The sequence below is a fragment of the Balaenoptera acutorostrata genome, chromosome 9 (genome assembly GCF_949987535.1).
Source record: "Balaenoptera acutorostrata chromosome 9, mBalAcu1.1, whole genome shotgun sequence".
Taxonomy (NCBI): domain Eukaryota; kingdom Metazoa; phylum Chordata; class Mammalia; order Artiodactyla; family Balaenopteridae; genus Balaenoptera; species Balaenoptera acutorostrata.
In genome coordinates, this window is record NC_080072.1 from 53,768,100 (window position 1) to 53,783,213 (window position 15,114).

The 15,114-nt window shown below is 40.1% G+C and overlaps 1 protein-coding gene across 3 annotated transcripts in view; it reads right to left on the reverse strand.

The window, feature by feature from the left end:
• The window catches only part of C2CD3 (C2 domain containing 3 centriole elongation regulator), a 135,118-nt gene that overhangs the window by 42,004 nt on the left and 78,000 nt on the right, over positions 1–15,114 (reverse strand). For all 3 annotated transcript variants that reach the window (XM_057552818.1, XM_007173720.2, XM_057552819.1), the window contains exons 21-24: positions 13,595–13,863; positions 13,003–13,092; positions 8,746–9,348; positions 6,341–6,679 (exon numbers count right to left, since the gene is read on the reverse strand). In XM_057552818.1, coding sequence (XP_057408801.1) covers positions 6,341–6,679; positions 8,746–9,348; positions 13,003–13,092; positions 13,595–13,863 — 1,301 coding nt within the window. The remainder of the gene's footprint in view (positions 1–6,340; positions 6,680–8,745; positions 9,349–13,002; positions 13,093–13,594; positions 13,864–15,114) is intronic.

Below are 15,114 nucleotides of genomic sequence, written 5' to 3' on the forward strand. Positions count from 1 at the left end.
TATCAGCACTAAACTTGTGCTGATGACATCCTTGATAATCACACAAGATGGGTGTCTCTATCTCTATTTTACAAATAAGGCAACCAAGGAACAGAGAGGTAAAGTGGCTTGCTCGTCACACATCTGGTAAACTAGCATTTGGAAGATTCAGCCAGGTTTCCTAACTCCTATTCCAGGGATATTCCATTGCAATAGTTCTAATTAATTCTACCTGGTTAAGAGAAAAGCTCTCCCTCTGGCCTGGAGTGAACAGATGGAAACTTTCCCTCAAGCAATGCCCAAATTTGTATGTTAATAAAAACCTAGTTCAGTTTTGTTAAGCTAACATTAACTGACAGCTGCTCTGTGGCACACCTGCACAGATGAGTCAGATCTGATTCTTGATCTGGAGGCAGACACACAGATAATTATAATACAATAAGATAAAGACTATGCCAAAAGCACAGGGGACTGTGGGGACACAGAAGGACCCGTAACCCTGCCTGGGTAGTTGGAAGAGAGCCTCTAAAAGATGATGATACTGAAGATGGTTTTGATTTTCACTGAGTATAATTTAGATTACTTCAAATCACTTTACCTTTCTGTTCCTTGATTGCCTCATTTGTAAGACAGGGCTAGAGATACCGATCATGTTGAGTGTAAGTACACAAGTATTATGAGTACTGAAGCTGATTCTTGAAGGTTCCTTAGAGCTTTTTCTAACAAAAGTACCCAAGAAACTCTTGTATTTCAGAACCAGGACCACAGTGGGGACTATGCTGCCTCAGGTTTAAGGCATAATTCAGGGCTGTTAGTGAATCCTCTGCATGCAGCTTTGCACTAAGGAATCATTCGTTTCCTTCCTCAAGGAAGAAGCTTCTAAGGCATGAGAGGGACAGACACACAGAGAACACTGTTGAAGGCAGGAGGACAGCCAACGTGGATATTAAGGAAGCATCTACATGGTTTTCACAAAAGCTTGGCAATTTATAGCTGACTCACAGAGTGTGGGATATGCTGCCCTCAGCACCATATTCTTAGAAGATGAGAGGTGAAGAGAATCTTAGAGATGATCTTATATGACCATCACGTTTCACAGCTGAGGAAAAGAGAACTGGGTTTGCCCAAAGTCACTAAGCAAGTTAATGGCTTAGCTAGGGCCAGAAGCCAGTCTTCCGACTCCCATTCCAGAAGTCTTTCTATTATATCATCATTGGGAAGGCAATTTCAGAGAGATGATGGGCCGGTCTGTACACTCAGGGCCCAGCACAGGGTCTGACTGAAGCATAAATATTTGTGGGGCGAAAGACTATATGGGCCTATCACTGCGAGGGTAGGACTTGGGAGACAAGAGACCTCTGAAAGTGTCCACTCCGAAGCTTGATCTGCCCTGGCTAAATGGAAAGAGGCCAAATAACAAGTGATTTACAGATTTGTAACTCATACCAGAAATATGAGAGGTGTTGAGCATCATATTCACAAACAAGAGGACATTATGCTTGCTTAGTTGCATCAGGAAGACCCAGGTGTTGAGACACAGAAATAAACACACAGTCCCTGTCCCCAAGGAACACGCAGCCTAGTGGAGAGACACATTAAGAAACATTTTCAGTACAAAGTAATAAGTATAACCTCAGTAGTATAATGAAAAAGATATTGAAAGAGAATATTGTTCACAGCAATCATTGAAAGGGCTACCCCATTAGTCCAAGTTTCTGAAGGCTTCAGAACAAGCAAGGAGGCAGTGAGAATAGAGAAAAGGTGACAGAAACCTTCTGTGTAAGAGGACATGATCCTATACCCTGTATTAGACGTAGCGGAACCCTAATAACTATTTGTTGAGTGAATCTATTAATCCCTGCAACTTCTCCTCTGCTAAATTCCACATAAGCAACTTTCCTGCAGGAGAGGCAAAGCATAAAATCAGAGAACGTATTAAAAGGAGAAAAAGGGCATTTGAGCAAGGTCTCATATTCATCTGCTCCCTCATTTAACAAATATTTACTGCTTATTATGTGTCATACACAGTTCTAGGTGTTGGGGATTTAGCAGTAAATAAAACAAAAAATTTCTGTCTCTGTAGGACTTATCTTTTTGTAGAAAGACAGAAAATAAACAAAATACACTATTTAAAGGCCATAGGAAAAAATAACGCAGGAAAGAGGGACAGGTATTGTTGGAGAAAGGCTGTAATTTTAGATGGGTGACCAAGGAAGGTCTTGCTGAGCCGGTGATTTCAGTAAAGACAGGCCAGGAGTGAGGAATATTCCAGGCACAGAGAGAACACCAGATTCAAAGGCCCCAAGCAGGAGTCTGCCTATACATTCAAGAAAAAGCAAAGAGGCCAGCGTGGCTGGAACAGGGTGACTAAGAGAAGTGCAGGATGTTGGGGAGAATTTGGTAACTGGGGAAGGGAGAAAGGAATCCTGGCTAAGAAAGGTGCATGAGCAAAGGCCCAGGGAATGGCTTGCCATATGTTATGATCGGAAGGGAAAGGAAGCCAAGCACTGCTGGAAAAAGTAAGCATTGTGCCACCAGTATGTCCACTGCCACTCTAAAATCGTGTCAATTAGTTTTAGTTGAGCCCTTGCTGCAGTTCAGCAATTTTCTTATTTATATCTTCATGATTCTCTATAGATCCCTTGTAATGATGATGAACTTCAGCTAAAGAGGATCAATTGCCACCACAATTCCCCATGTTTGCTCCAAGTAGGTCTAGAACATACACTTTCCCACTTCAATATGTTCGTTCAAGTACAGATAACTACCTGGAATTTCATTCCCACCTTTCTGAAATCATATTCATTCTAAAAAGTTCTGATTTCTTAGATATGTCTGATTTCTCTGTTTCTAAACTCTCTAGACACTAGATATATATTTTTTGTGTTTCTTTTTTTTTTGAATTTTATTTATTTTTTATACAGCAGGTTCTTATTAGTTATCTATTTTATACATATTAGTGTATATATGTCAATCCCAATCGCCCAATTCATCACACCACCACCATCCCCCCCAGCACTTTCCCCCCTTGGTGTCCGTACGTTTGTTCTCTACATCTGTGTCTCTATTTCTGCCCTGCAAACCGGTTCATCTGTACCATTTTTCTAGGTTCCATATACATGTGCTAACATACTATATTTGTTTTTCTCTTTCTGACTTACTTCACTCTGTATGACAGTCTCTAGATCCATCCACGTCTCTACAAATGACCCAATTCCGTTCCTTTTTATGGCTGAGTAATATTCCATTGTATATATGTACCACATCTTCTTTATCCATTCATTTGTCAATGGGCATTTAGTTTGCTTCCATGACCTGGCTATTGTAAACAGTGCTGCAATGAACATTAGGGTGTGTTTGTCTTTTTGAATTATGGTTTTCTCTGGGTATATGCCCAGTAGTGGGATTGCTGGGTCATATGGTAATTCTATTTTTAGTTTTTTTAAGGAACCTCCATACTGTTCTCCGTAGTGGCTGTATCAATTTACATTCCCACCAACAGTGCAAGAGGGTTCCCTTTTCTTCACACCCTCTCCAGCATTTCTTGTTTGTAGATTTTCTGATGATGCCCATTCTAACTGGTGTGAGGTGATACCACATTGTAGCTTTGATTTGCACTTCTCTAATAATTAGTGATGTTCAGCAGCTTTTCATGTGCTTCTTGGCCATCTGCATGTCTAGAGACTAGATATTGTACTACCTATCCTTCTGGTCCATAGAGCATTCTGCTTTATACATCAATAATCATGTAGTTGCTAATCCCCTTATCTGGGTTATCAGCTCTTGGAGGACAGAAACCATGTGTCATTTGCTCTGCACTTTCTGTACCTGGCACAGATTTACTACTTGATGAACTGAACCACCATTCTTGCAATATAAGCACAGGACTGGGTGTATAGTACATAAACACCTTTTTAAATACAGAGAGTAAACAGGACTAACTGGTAAACACAGTTTATCTCATACCTAAGAGTCAGGATGGTATAGAGGAAAGAGCACGGGTTTTAGGTCCAGACACAGCTGGATTCAAATTCCAGCTCTGTAGAGCTTATTAACTGTGTAACTCAAGTCATTTTACCTTTATGAGCTTCAGTTTCCTCATTCATAAAATGGGTATGTACTGTAATCTGTTCATAAAATAACCCCACTGTGGTAAGGATTAAATGAGATAATTAATGTACAAAAAAGAGAATAAAATTTGGCACAAGGAGATGCTCAATAAACTATTGTCAATTGTCAAGCTGTATTTTAAAAATGTAACTCTGTCTAATTGAGAAGTTACAAGTATATTTGCTTTTTGCAATATGGGGGCAACCCCTAAAATGGAATATAACCAATTTTTGCACATTAAATTTTATTTTCAATGCAAAAACAAAAAACCAAAACAGTTCTTGCAAAAAATCAAAGCTTTTTTTGTGCTTTCCTTAAATTCATTCATGTATTATTTTTCTCTTTTTAAAAAATTCAGTTTTTACAAATCAGACTTGTCACAAATGGGCTGCTTTGGTAGGGCAGTAAAAAAGCAAAAACTGTTTCCCAACTTTGTGACTCATACAGTATGGACCTCAGTATCTCAAATACAGCACAGCAAGACTATGTGGGGAAGACTTTGTCCTGGGATAGAATGTTTCAGGGTCTCTGACACACAAAGGTTATGAGAAGGATGAGAACCTCAGAGTCTTTGTAGAAGCTTATAATCCTGGAAGTAATGTCTGTTGGTAGTGTGTATATGGAGAAATAGAAATGAAAGACAGACAACAGTTACTAGGAGCATGAATTTTGTTTCTGTTCCAAAGTAATAAGGATACACAGAAAAACTGAGGCAACACAGAATTGATAGGAACCAAGTAGGGAGGCCAAACCAGAAGATGTATATTGAAACCTTCTGGACTCATAAAGCTATGGTTTTCTGGCTCTCAGAACCATCATACATCTCAGAACTGTTAATCACAGCCGTTTACAGATGAGAAATTCAAGACACAGAGAGACAGTAACTTGCTCAAAGTCACAAACACACACAACTTATTGGAAATACAGGGCTGAATACATTCCTACTAGAATGTAAGCTCCACAAGGGCACTATTTTGTCTGTTTTGTTCATTGCTTTATCCCCAGCACCATGGACAGTGCTCACATAGAGCAAATACGACCGACGTAAGTTTTGTTGCTGAATGAATGAATAATGAATGAATAAATGAATGAGATAAGGTCTTTGCTCTTAAACAGCCCCTACCTAGTGGAGAAGAAAATCATGCAAACAATGTTAGTACATGTGATATATGCTATGATAAAAAGGGCAAAAGTGCTAGGAGAGCAAACAGGAGGCAGCCTTTATGTCAGAGAAACTCTGGTAAATGGTGATGTTTGAGCTGAGTCTTGAGAGAGGAGTGGGAATTAAGCAGGTGAAAGAGAAGGGTGATGGCAAAAGGGAAAATTTTAGGAGAGATTACAAGGCTGAATAAAAAGTAAGGCAGGGGTTCCTTTTGCCATGGATTACTTTGGCTGTCTGGTGAAGTCTATGGGCCTCTTCTAATATATATATATATTCTTTTTTTTAATGCTTATTGTAAAATACATAAGATTACAAAGAAATGAAATTATATTGGCATAAGTTATCAAAACATTAAAAAACAGTGACATAGTAATCACTATAGTTTTATTAATGCATAACAAGATCTAACTGTAGGTTTAATAACTACTGTAATTTTGAAGTAATGACAGGTATGAATGATATTCCAAGATATCTGCAGTAACTAAAATGTGATATGAAAATACCTGTGATTTCTATTGTTGACAACATCACAGGTACTGTTAATATTACTAGGGTCTATTGCTTACACTCACAACTGGAGGAAATGTTCAATTTTAGTTAGAGATTAATAAAAATAAAGATGTAATTATTTTCCTATCCAAGTTCACCTACCCTGACTTTAATCCTTGGATCCCTGTGGGCTTATGGATCCAATGCTAAGAACCCTTGGCCCTAGGTACATAATGAAGAGGGCCTGAGTTGGAAGGAATGGAGAAGAAGGTAGAGATCTAAGAGAAATTTAAGAGATACAACAATTTTAATGGATCTGATGATTTGATGGTGGAGAAGGAAAAGAGAAGTATCTAAGTTGATACTCAGGTTTCTGGACTGGGGAATTTATGATATGCAAAATTAGGATAACTGACAAGGCCCACTTAGGGCCTCAGAAAGGCTTTCACTTGGCTTAAACGTTTAGGCTTGAGAAATATAATTATGATTAAGATGATTAACAATTCTTCCAGACCCTGTCATGATTAGAAAGATTTGTGAAGACAGGACCATAGCCTGTGGAGTCAGATACCTGTTTATGGATAAGTGAGCAGAACATACCTTTCAAGCTCAAGTGCATTGCTCTTTCTACCAGGATACTGACTGCAAAAGTTCCATCCAATGCAGTAGGGCCCTCCTGGGCCAGGCAGACTTCAGCTGTGGTGCTGCTGCAGGGGACCTGGGTGGAGGCAGGAGACTTCTGGTGGTCATGTGGTGGAGAGAGCTGGAGCTCATCATTTCCTCTGGGGAGCTGCTCAGACTCACTGTGGCTGCTGCAGTCCATGGAGTCCAGCTCCTTAGTGGGCCCAGGGTGTGAAGAAAGAGAGGAGAGAACCACATGAACTCTCAAGGCAGCTCCTGAGAGGTTGGAAGCATTTCGTCCAAATAGAGGATACACACCTGCAAGAGGATGAAGGAGGATAAGCCTAGGCAAGCAGGGACACTCTCTAAACCTGGAGATGCTCTCTGAGGGTGCTTGTGGCCCTCTCTCCTTTGGCAGGGCTACAGGCCCTAATATACCAATTTGCAAAGAAACTGTAAAGTTAACACACACTGTGAGAGTTTTTACTGCCCACCCCCACCCCCGCCGCCCATCACTATCTGCAACAATGGAAAGTAGTGAGAGGTCTGATTTCAAGGCAAGAGGATAAAAAGCTGGTGGGAGTGGAAAAGTATGAGGGAATGGACAATCTGAAAAGTTGAATACTGCCTTTGGTATCCCTCAATAAAAAGAGGTATTTGTGTTTGAGTTCTGATCCCTAAATCTATATTCAGTTTCCTAAACCTACTTGTTCCACCAGAGCGAAGTTAAAAGCCTGTCTTTAAGAACTTTAGTTCAAGTGAGCCTTGCACACTTCGAGGACTTTTTCTGTAGTCTCTTTGAAGTGACTCTAGGCCAGCCCAGATAAAATAGGGCACACGGCATTTGATGAGGCGCTCAACAGAGCCAGAATTATACCTGCTGGGTCCAGAGAGAACCAGAGAATCCGGGATGATCACCCAGATTCTCAGTTCTCCTTCTTTAGTTTGGGTCACCCGCTCAACAACAGGGTCAGAGCACAAGGCTAACAGAGCTAAAATAGGGTTGTGACTCAGTTTCTTCAACCGTATAGTGGGGGAAATAACTAACCTTACAGGAACGTCAAGATGAATAAATATGACGTTTGTAAAGAGTCTAGTCTGGCCGTCTCCAATTCAATCTGTACTATAGTTGCCAGCCTTATTTATCTAGAAAGCAAAGCTGTGTCACTCTTCTCTTCAGAAGCCATTAAAATAGCTTTCCATAGCTCTCACAAAAAAGTCCAAACTCTCCTGCTTAGAAGAGGCCTTCAACATAGTACTCCTGCCCAGCTGTCTAGCTTCATCTCCCATCATTTCCCAAACTATATATCCTGTGACCCACCAGTACCAAATTACTTATGGCGCCCAAAACGTATCAAACTGCTTCCTGCCTCTGTGCCTTCACCCACGCTGTTCCCGTTTAGAAAACCCTTCTTTCCCCCTTTTCGTGACTTACTCCTAAATCCTCTGTAACTCAGGTCACACATCATCACTTCCACTGAGATGCTGTCCTTGAACCAAAGAGATGTTGTGTCCCTGTGCTCCCATAGTGCCACTGAGAATACCTTTTTCATAGTTCTCATACTTCGCTGTAATTGTTTATTTACTACTCCACTCTCCCATTAGACTATAAGCTCATTAACTATTTCTGACTCATCTTTGAATTCCCAGGGCCAAGTACATGTAGCAAATACTGAACAAATGTTTGAAAGAAAAGCACCCATAGTGCCACTTGCAAAATGTTACCTTTCTCCTTTCAAACCAGTTTATTACCACGTAGATTTTATGATTCCAAGATGTGCTGACCAGAGAGAGAGGATATCTTAATCTCATTAGCAGGTATGCTTTTCAGTGTATTTAAAAACCAACATTCTAGATTATAATATAGGCTCTTATACAGGTGGTTAAAGGTAGTCTCCTAAATTCACTCATTTTTATTTTACATGTATTAACTGAGGGCTTACAATGTTCTAGACACTATGTTAGGTGCAACAACCTTATGAATTTGGATGTAGTCTAAGGCTACAAAGTTCAGCACCAGTTCTTAGATCTCAGACAGTATACCTTAGACTCCACTAAGGTACACTGTCACTAGATAATGCCCTTCTTAAAGCATCCAGCGAACCTCCTTCTGAAATCTCTGTAGTTTTAAAAAGCATTACTAAATTACTATTAATCTTTCAACATGCAACAATGGAAACAACACTTACTAGCATGTGACCCTGGGCAGTTACCCAACCTACCTGAGCCTCCATTTTCATGACTGAAAAACAGGTTTGATACCTACCTCACAGGATTGCTGGGAGGATCAAATAAAAAAATGTCTGAGAGGGTGTCTCACACAGTGCTTGTCATGGAGCAGCAGGTGCTCAAACCACAAGTGCTAAGGCTGGTTCCTCACTTACCACTGACAGTTAGTGTCCTTGCTGACCTCTCCCCAAGTCTGGCCAGGTCCACATAGGCTGAGCCAATCCAGCTGTCTGTCTGATGGGGCCTCTCCACACTGTCATTGCCATAAGCCCGCCACACCTGGATCTCTAACCTCTCCTCTCTGAAGTACCAAAGCAGTGATGGGCTCCTAGTGACTTCTGCTCTTTTGGATGCCTTGAAAGTGACCATGACCTGCTTTTTGTTTGTAGATTCCTTAGGCTTCTTGAGAGGGGTCCAAAAGCCTTCATGATCGTACAGCTTGTAGCGGAGGTAGCAATATGTATTCTTATGAATGTGCTTCTGGCCAGCAAGCAGCACGCAATGGATGGGCAGCCAGAGCCTCGGGGTGGAGATGGTAACAGTGGCTGGCTCCTCTTCATCCACCTTGACAAAATCCTTCAGATTATTCTCAAAGCTCCAGCCCAATAGCTCAGCAGCTTCCAACACCCGCTCTCTGTCTCCAGGATGGGTGAAGGAAATGGAAAGCTCCAGACCACCCACAATCTTCTGCATGAGCTCCAAGCCGTGAGGCAGGGCCCCCTCTTCTGGTAAAATGATAGGATACCATCCTGTGATCCCTTATGAAAGAAAAGGAAGATTTTTCAATTATTGTTTTAAAAGTAAAAAGACTTAGCCACTTTCCACCCCGCAGCCACTATCACCCTGGCCCAAGACAGAAGAGAAAACATATATCCACAGTGCACTGAAGTTTGTTTCATCTGACCACTGAAAGACAATGAGATCACGTTGAAGAACAAAGGCTAGGAGCTGGAAGACCTGCATTTTCTTCTTGGCTCAGACCAAAACCAGTGGTTCAGTCTGGGTAAGCCATTAATTTCTCTCAGCCCTATTTCCTTACCTGACAAATGGGAAAAATAGTGCTGATCTTGCCTACCAGACAACCTTATTATAATTGTCAAATGAGATAATGATTTTGGAAGAGCTTTGAAAGAAAATAAAAAATGTGAAATATTATTATGGTACTATGAGTACAATGGAGAAAGCATGGGACAAGATCAGGAGATCTGGGGTCTAGCCCCCGGTCTTTCACCAAGGGAATTGCCACTTAATGAACACATACCAAGGACCAGGCACTAGATTTCAAAATAACAATTTAAAATATTAGCTACTTGTTACTGAGCATCTATTATGTGTCAGAAATTCTCTTATGCTTTATATATATTACTTCATTTAATTCTCTTAATAACCCTGTGAAGTTCTGAGGATTAAATGGGATAATAAGCCCTATTTTGCAGATGAGGAAATGGAAGAGACCTGCCCAAGTCGTTATAGCTACCAGGAAGTAGAGCCAGGATTTGAACCCAGGCCTAGCTGGCTTCAAAGTCTACACACCACCTATTATAGGTTCACAATATCTTATCTAAAACCCTTAGGGTCAGATTTGTTTCTGAATTTAAAAATTTTCAGATTTTAGAAAGATACTGGTACATAAACTGAATATTAGGTACTAGTCAGTGGTCACATAGGTCAGGGGTTGGTAAACTTATTCTGTAAAAGGCCAGAGAGTAAATATTTTAGGCTTTTGGGCCATATGGTCTCTGTTGCAACTATTCAGCTATGTTGTTGTAGTGAGAAAGTGGACACAGAAAATATGTAAATGAATGGGTACAATGTGTTCCAATAAAGCTATATAATCAGGCAGTGGCCTAAGTCAGAAAATAAAGACTAAATAGTCTCATGTCAGTTGAGGTCAGGTTTGGCTGCTTAATGAGTTAATAAAAAACTTTTGACTTTCTGAGCTTTTTGGATTTCATAATTACATAAAACAGATTGTGGATTGGTATAATATTCACAGCAATTTTCTGAGAAAGGTTTTGTATTAATTAAAATTATAGATGGGAAGATTCAGACTTATTAATTTGCCAAAGGCCACTTAAGGTGTTATGATTTTTGGAAAAGGCATTTAATTTTTTTGGGCCTTCCAAGTTTTCGTTTATAAAATGAGGACACTGAAATGAGGAGGTTGATCTCTATGACTCCATTTGACTTGGTCGGTCTAAGAACCTATGGCTTTGGCTTTAGTAATTTCTCATCACTTGGGTATTAATTTCCTCACAACCTAGTGCTTCTTAACATTATTTGGTCACAGACCCCTTTGGCTCTAATGAAAGTTATCTCCAGAAAAATGTACAAATACAAATACATAAAAAATTTCACACCACTTCAGCATGTAAGTGGATTAGATCATTCCTCTTGGTCTGTGATTCTGTAATTGAGATTACTGGCAGGAAGAAACAAAATAGAATGTTCAATGTAGAATAACTGAATATAAAGACAAATGATACATTCCAAACTGTCTAAAAGGTTTATTTCCAAGGGGTTAAATTTAATTTGTGAAGGTGGGATTTCTCAGATGGTGCCTATTCTCTGACAAACTCTGTAGTGAGTTTCAGAAGGAAGGAGACTGAGGTGTCCTATGTGCCCAGTCCTGTGCAAAGATCTTTCATGTGTATAATTTCATTGAATGCTTCGATAATCTTGCAAAGATCTTATTATTTCCATTTTTAGAGATGAGGAAACTACGGATCTGAGAGATGAAATGACTTGTTCTAGATCACAAACAGTTAGTGACAGAAGTGAGATTTGAACCCTATATCAAGTTGTAGAGACTTCTCTCTGGCAGGCACATAGTACCTGTTTATTGAGTATTGCTCAAACTTCAATTCACAATTAAATTTGGGAGACGTGGTCTTTAGAAGGTATGAGGCGGCTCTCAGAATGGTGCCAGGCATGGGTGCCAGGCATGAATGCAATGTGGCTTTAGATGGCTTCTGGTGGACAGTTGTGTACCAAAGGGATGAGAACCGCTGCTGGGGTCTTAAAGCACAAGCTTAATGCTGTATCCATGGGCAAACAGGCACTATGCAGGAAGTTAAGCACTATGTAGGCACTAAGCTGAAAGTTGAAGGGGTGGACTTGAATCCTTGACCTGTCCGGGCCAACTTTTTGATCCTGGGTACACGTTTTTATCCATGGATGGCTTGCTTGGGGTGCAAATTTTGGAGATCTTTTATATTAAGGTGTCAAGAGAGGTACTGGCTACAACGCAGGGAGCAAGAAGTTTAAGCAAAGGCAAATGTGTTACCCTGAAGATTTCAAGGGCATTTATGACAGCAGTCATGCATCTTAACAGTTGACAGGCAGCTGGATGGATGCTCATGGGATAGGAGAGGAAACAACTTTCAATTTTTTTTAAAGCCTATTTTATTTATTGGCCATGCTGCACAGCATGTAGGATCTTAGTTCCCCCACCAGGGATTGAACCTGTGCCCCCTGCAGTGGAAGCGCAGAGCCCTAACCACTGGACCACCAGGGAGTTCTCCAACTTTGAATTTTAATAAATATTTATGAACCATCAAAAAAAAAAAATTGGGAGACGTGATAAAATTGTGGAAACTAGATTATACAATGCTAGGGAGGAAGATGGGCAAGAGAAGGAAAACTAACATTTACTGAGTGCCTACTATGTGTCAGGTACTTTATATATCCTATTTCATTGATTCCTACCTCGTAGACTGGTCAGCATTAACAGTCTCCATCCATAAGGTAAGTGGGGCTCAGAGAGGTCAAGGTCACTCTGTCAAGGTCACTGAGCTAGTAAAATGTAGGACGGGACCAATATTTCCAGACTACTGCCCTGGTGGTTGTGCCTTCTTTTGTGTCTTTACCTCATACCCTTATTCCTTCTTCAGTGAGAGAGGAGAGTATAGTGAAAAAGAATAGGCAAATCTGGATTTGATTTCTAGTACTCTACTACCTGGCTGTGTGGTTGACAAATCACTTAACCTCTGTAAGCCTAAGTTTTCTCATCTGTCAAATGAAGATAATCCTGTATCCCCATCAGTAAGAGTTACCATGAGGCTCAAATAAGATCTGAGAAAATATTTTACAAAGTGCTATATAATGCAATGGGTATTGCCATATTTATTATAAGTAGTATCACCATCATTATCTTTCCTGGAGTAAGATGACAGTACAATGTTTTGAGCTTCTTTGCTTTATTAGAAGGCCTTTGAAATGATTAGGAAAGGACTTAAAATGTTTTTGAGAAAACCTCTGAGGTATTTGGGAGAATTCAGAAGCATGTGTTAAGAGGTTTTTTTTTTTTTTTTTTTTTTGCATATCTTGCAAGAGAGCCAGACAAGATGATCTCTTGCAGGGAAGTGAGTGGGAAAGGGTAGGATGAGAAAGTGATAATCCAGGATCCCTACCAGATCTCTTGATCAGCAGATCTTTTGTTGGAATCTTTACTACTCCAAGCAGATAATCTTTGAATGAGTGGATACTGGTTATATCACTGGCTGTTAAATCAAACAAAGAAAGAGAAATTACTTGGTGGTCTACTGACCAAAGGGCTTGTATTACAATATAGCCATATAATCCTCCACTTACACTCAGTGAATTTCAGTGTTGGAAGATGCATTAGAGATCATCTTGCTCCAGTCAAAACTTGAATGCCCTCTAAATCATTTTAATTAAATCATTAAGTATGTGTATGCACACACTTAAATTTTGAAAAATTCAGGTATACAGAAAAGTTAAAAGAATACTACAATGAACTCCTATATACCCTTCACCTAGATTCACCCACTAACATCTTGACACATTTGCTTTACCTCTCTCTACATTCTCTCAAACACACTCAATACATATTCTACATATTTTTGCTATACCCTTCAGAAGTAAGTTGCAGAGAATATGACTCCTCACCCCTAAACACTTCAGCATGTATCTCCTAGGAAGTGCTATACCATTCAAAACAGAGCCCTTTTTAATTTTGATTGTGAGTCATTTGGTGCTCACCTGACTTGGTATCTTCATGATAAATAGCAAAAGTAACTTCTGCAAACTCCAACAACTCTGCCAGGAAACAGGCTTCTCCACTGCAGTGCTGAGTTACCAAGTTACATGAGAATTCACTGTGATGGGAGAACTCAGGGCAGAAGGAACAGGCCACAGGGCGGGTTTGGCGCTGTTCTCCCTTGGGCAGGAAGGACAGATGAGTGGTGACAAAGGCATTGACCCCGACTGTGGCACTAAACTGCAGAGCAGGTTCCTGCTCAGCCAAAGCCCTGTAGGGGAGAAGGAGGTAATATCAGAAATCAGCTTGACTGCCTAGAAAACATCACCATTTCCACAAGGCCACCAAGAACACTAACCAGCCATGTGTTTCCTATTTAGGTTTTTGGCAATGCCACTATGTGTTTTCTTAGTAATCTCGATATCACAGTGTATGTGTATATGAGGGAGACAATAGTCATCTGCCTACTAGAGTGATACTACAAGGACACTCCATTGTATTGGTCTGGCTTCTTGCCCTTTTTTCTTGAAAGCGCAACACAGACCAAATGCGGGACTTACAAAAAAGTGCCTGCCATCTAATCTGACTTTCCCTGTGAGTTCCCAGAGAGAAAAGCAACTGAGTTTCTTATCTATTACTCAGTCTCTCTGAGGTCTACTGAGTATCGAAATTCCAAGTCCTTCTCTGTCAATTAAACAGTAGTTAATTTAACACCATGTTTAAGAATTCTGACCCGGGCTGGGTCTTACCCACAACAGGTACTCCATTATACACAAGTTTCATGCCTCCATGGCCTTTGCACATGTTCTTCTCTTTGACCAGAATAATCTTCAGCTCTCTTGGGCATTATGATTAACTCCTACTCTTCTTTCAAGACTCAGATTAAGATATTTTGAAGGGTCTTGAATGCCACGTTGAGCAAGCAGGTTGGACCTTATCCTGTGGACCACTACCCTAAAGTGGAGTGAGTACAATCTAGGGGGTTCACAGGGTAAACTATTTGGGCATAGGAAAAAAATTATTAAAACTTTTAGAGTTGTTATCTCATATATTAAAGTTTTACTACCCTCTGGTATATTTTATAGTGTATATATTAGTGTAGTAGTACATGAAGATGACTTATACATGAATAAGTATACACATATTTAGAGAGTATGCTAAATTTTTATTTTTTTATTAATAGGAATGTAAAATTAAAATTAGGAGACCACTGCTACTGACAATGAGAAACCATCAAGAGTTTCAATATATGAGAAAACATGATTAAAAAACTGCCCTGGCATCTCACTAACACTAAGATGTTCTCAAGCAATTATTGGAAAAGTCTATTTGGAGAATTTAGTGAGGAAAAATATTAATTAGACTGAACATTTTACCAGCTACTTCAGTGTCAGATCTCACATGGAAGTAATCCCATTAGTTATTTAGCGACTATGAAGTTAAAGGTAAATAATCTGACCCTAAGTTGTAACAAGGGAAAAAGTTAAGGGCTTCCCTGGTGGCGCAGTGGGTGAGAGTCTGC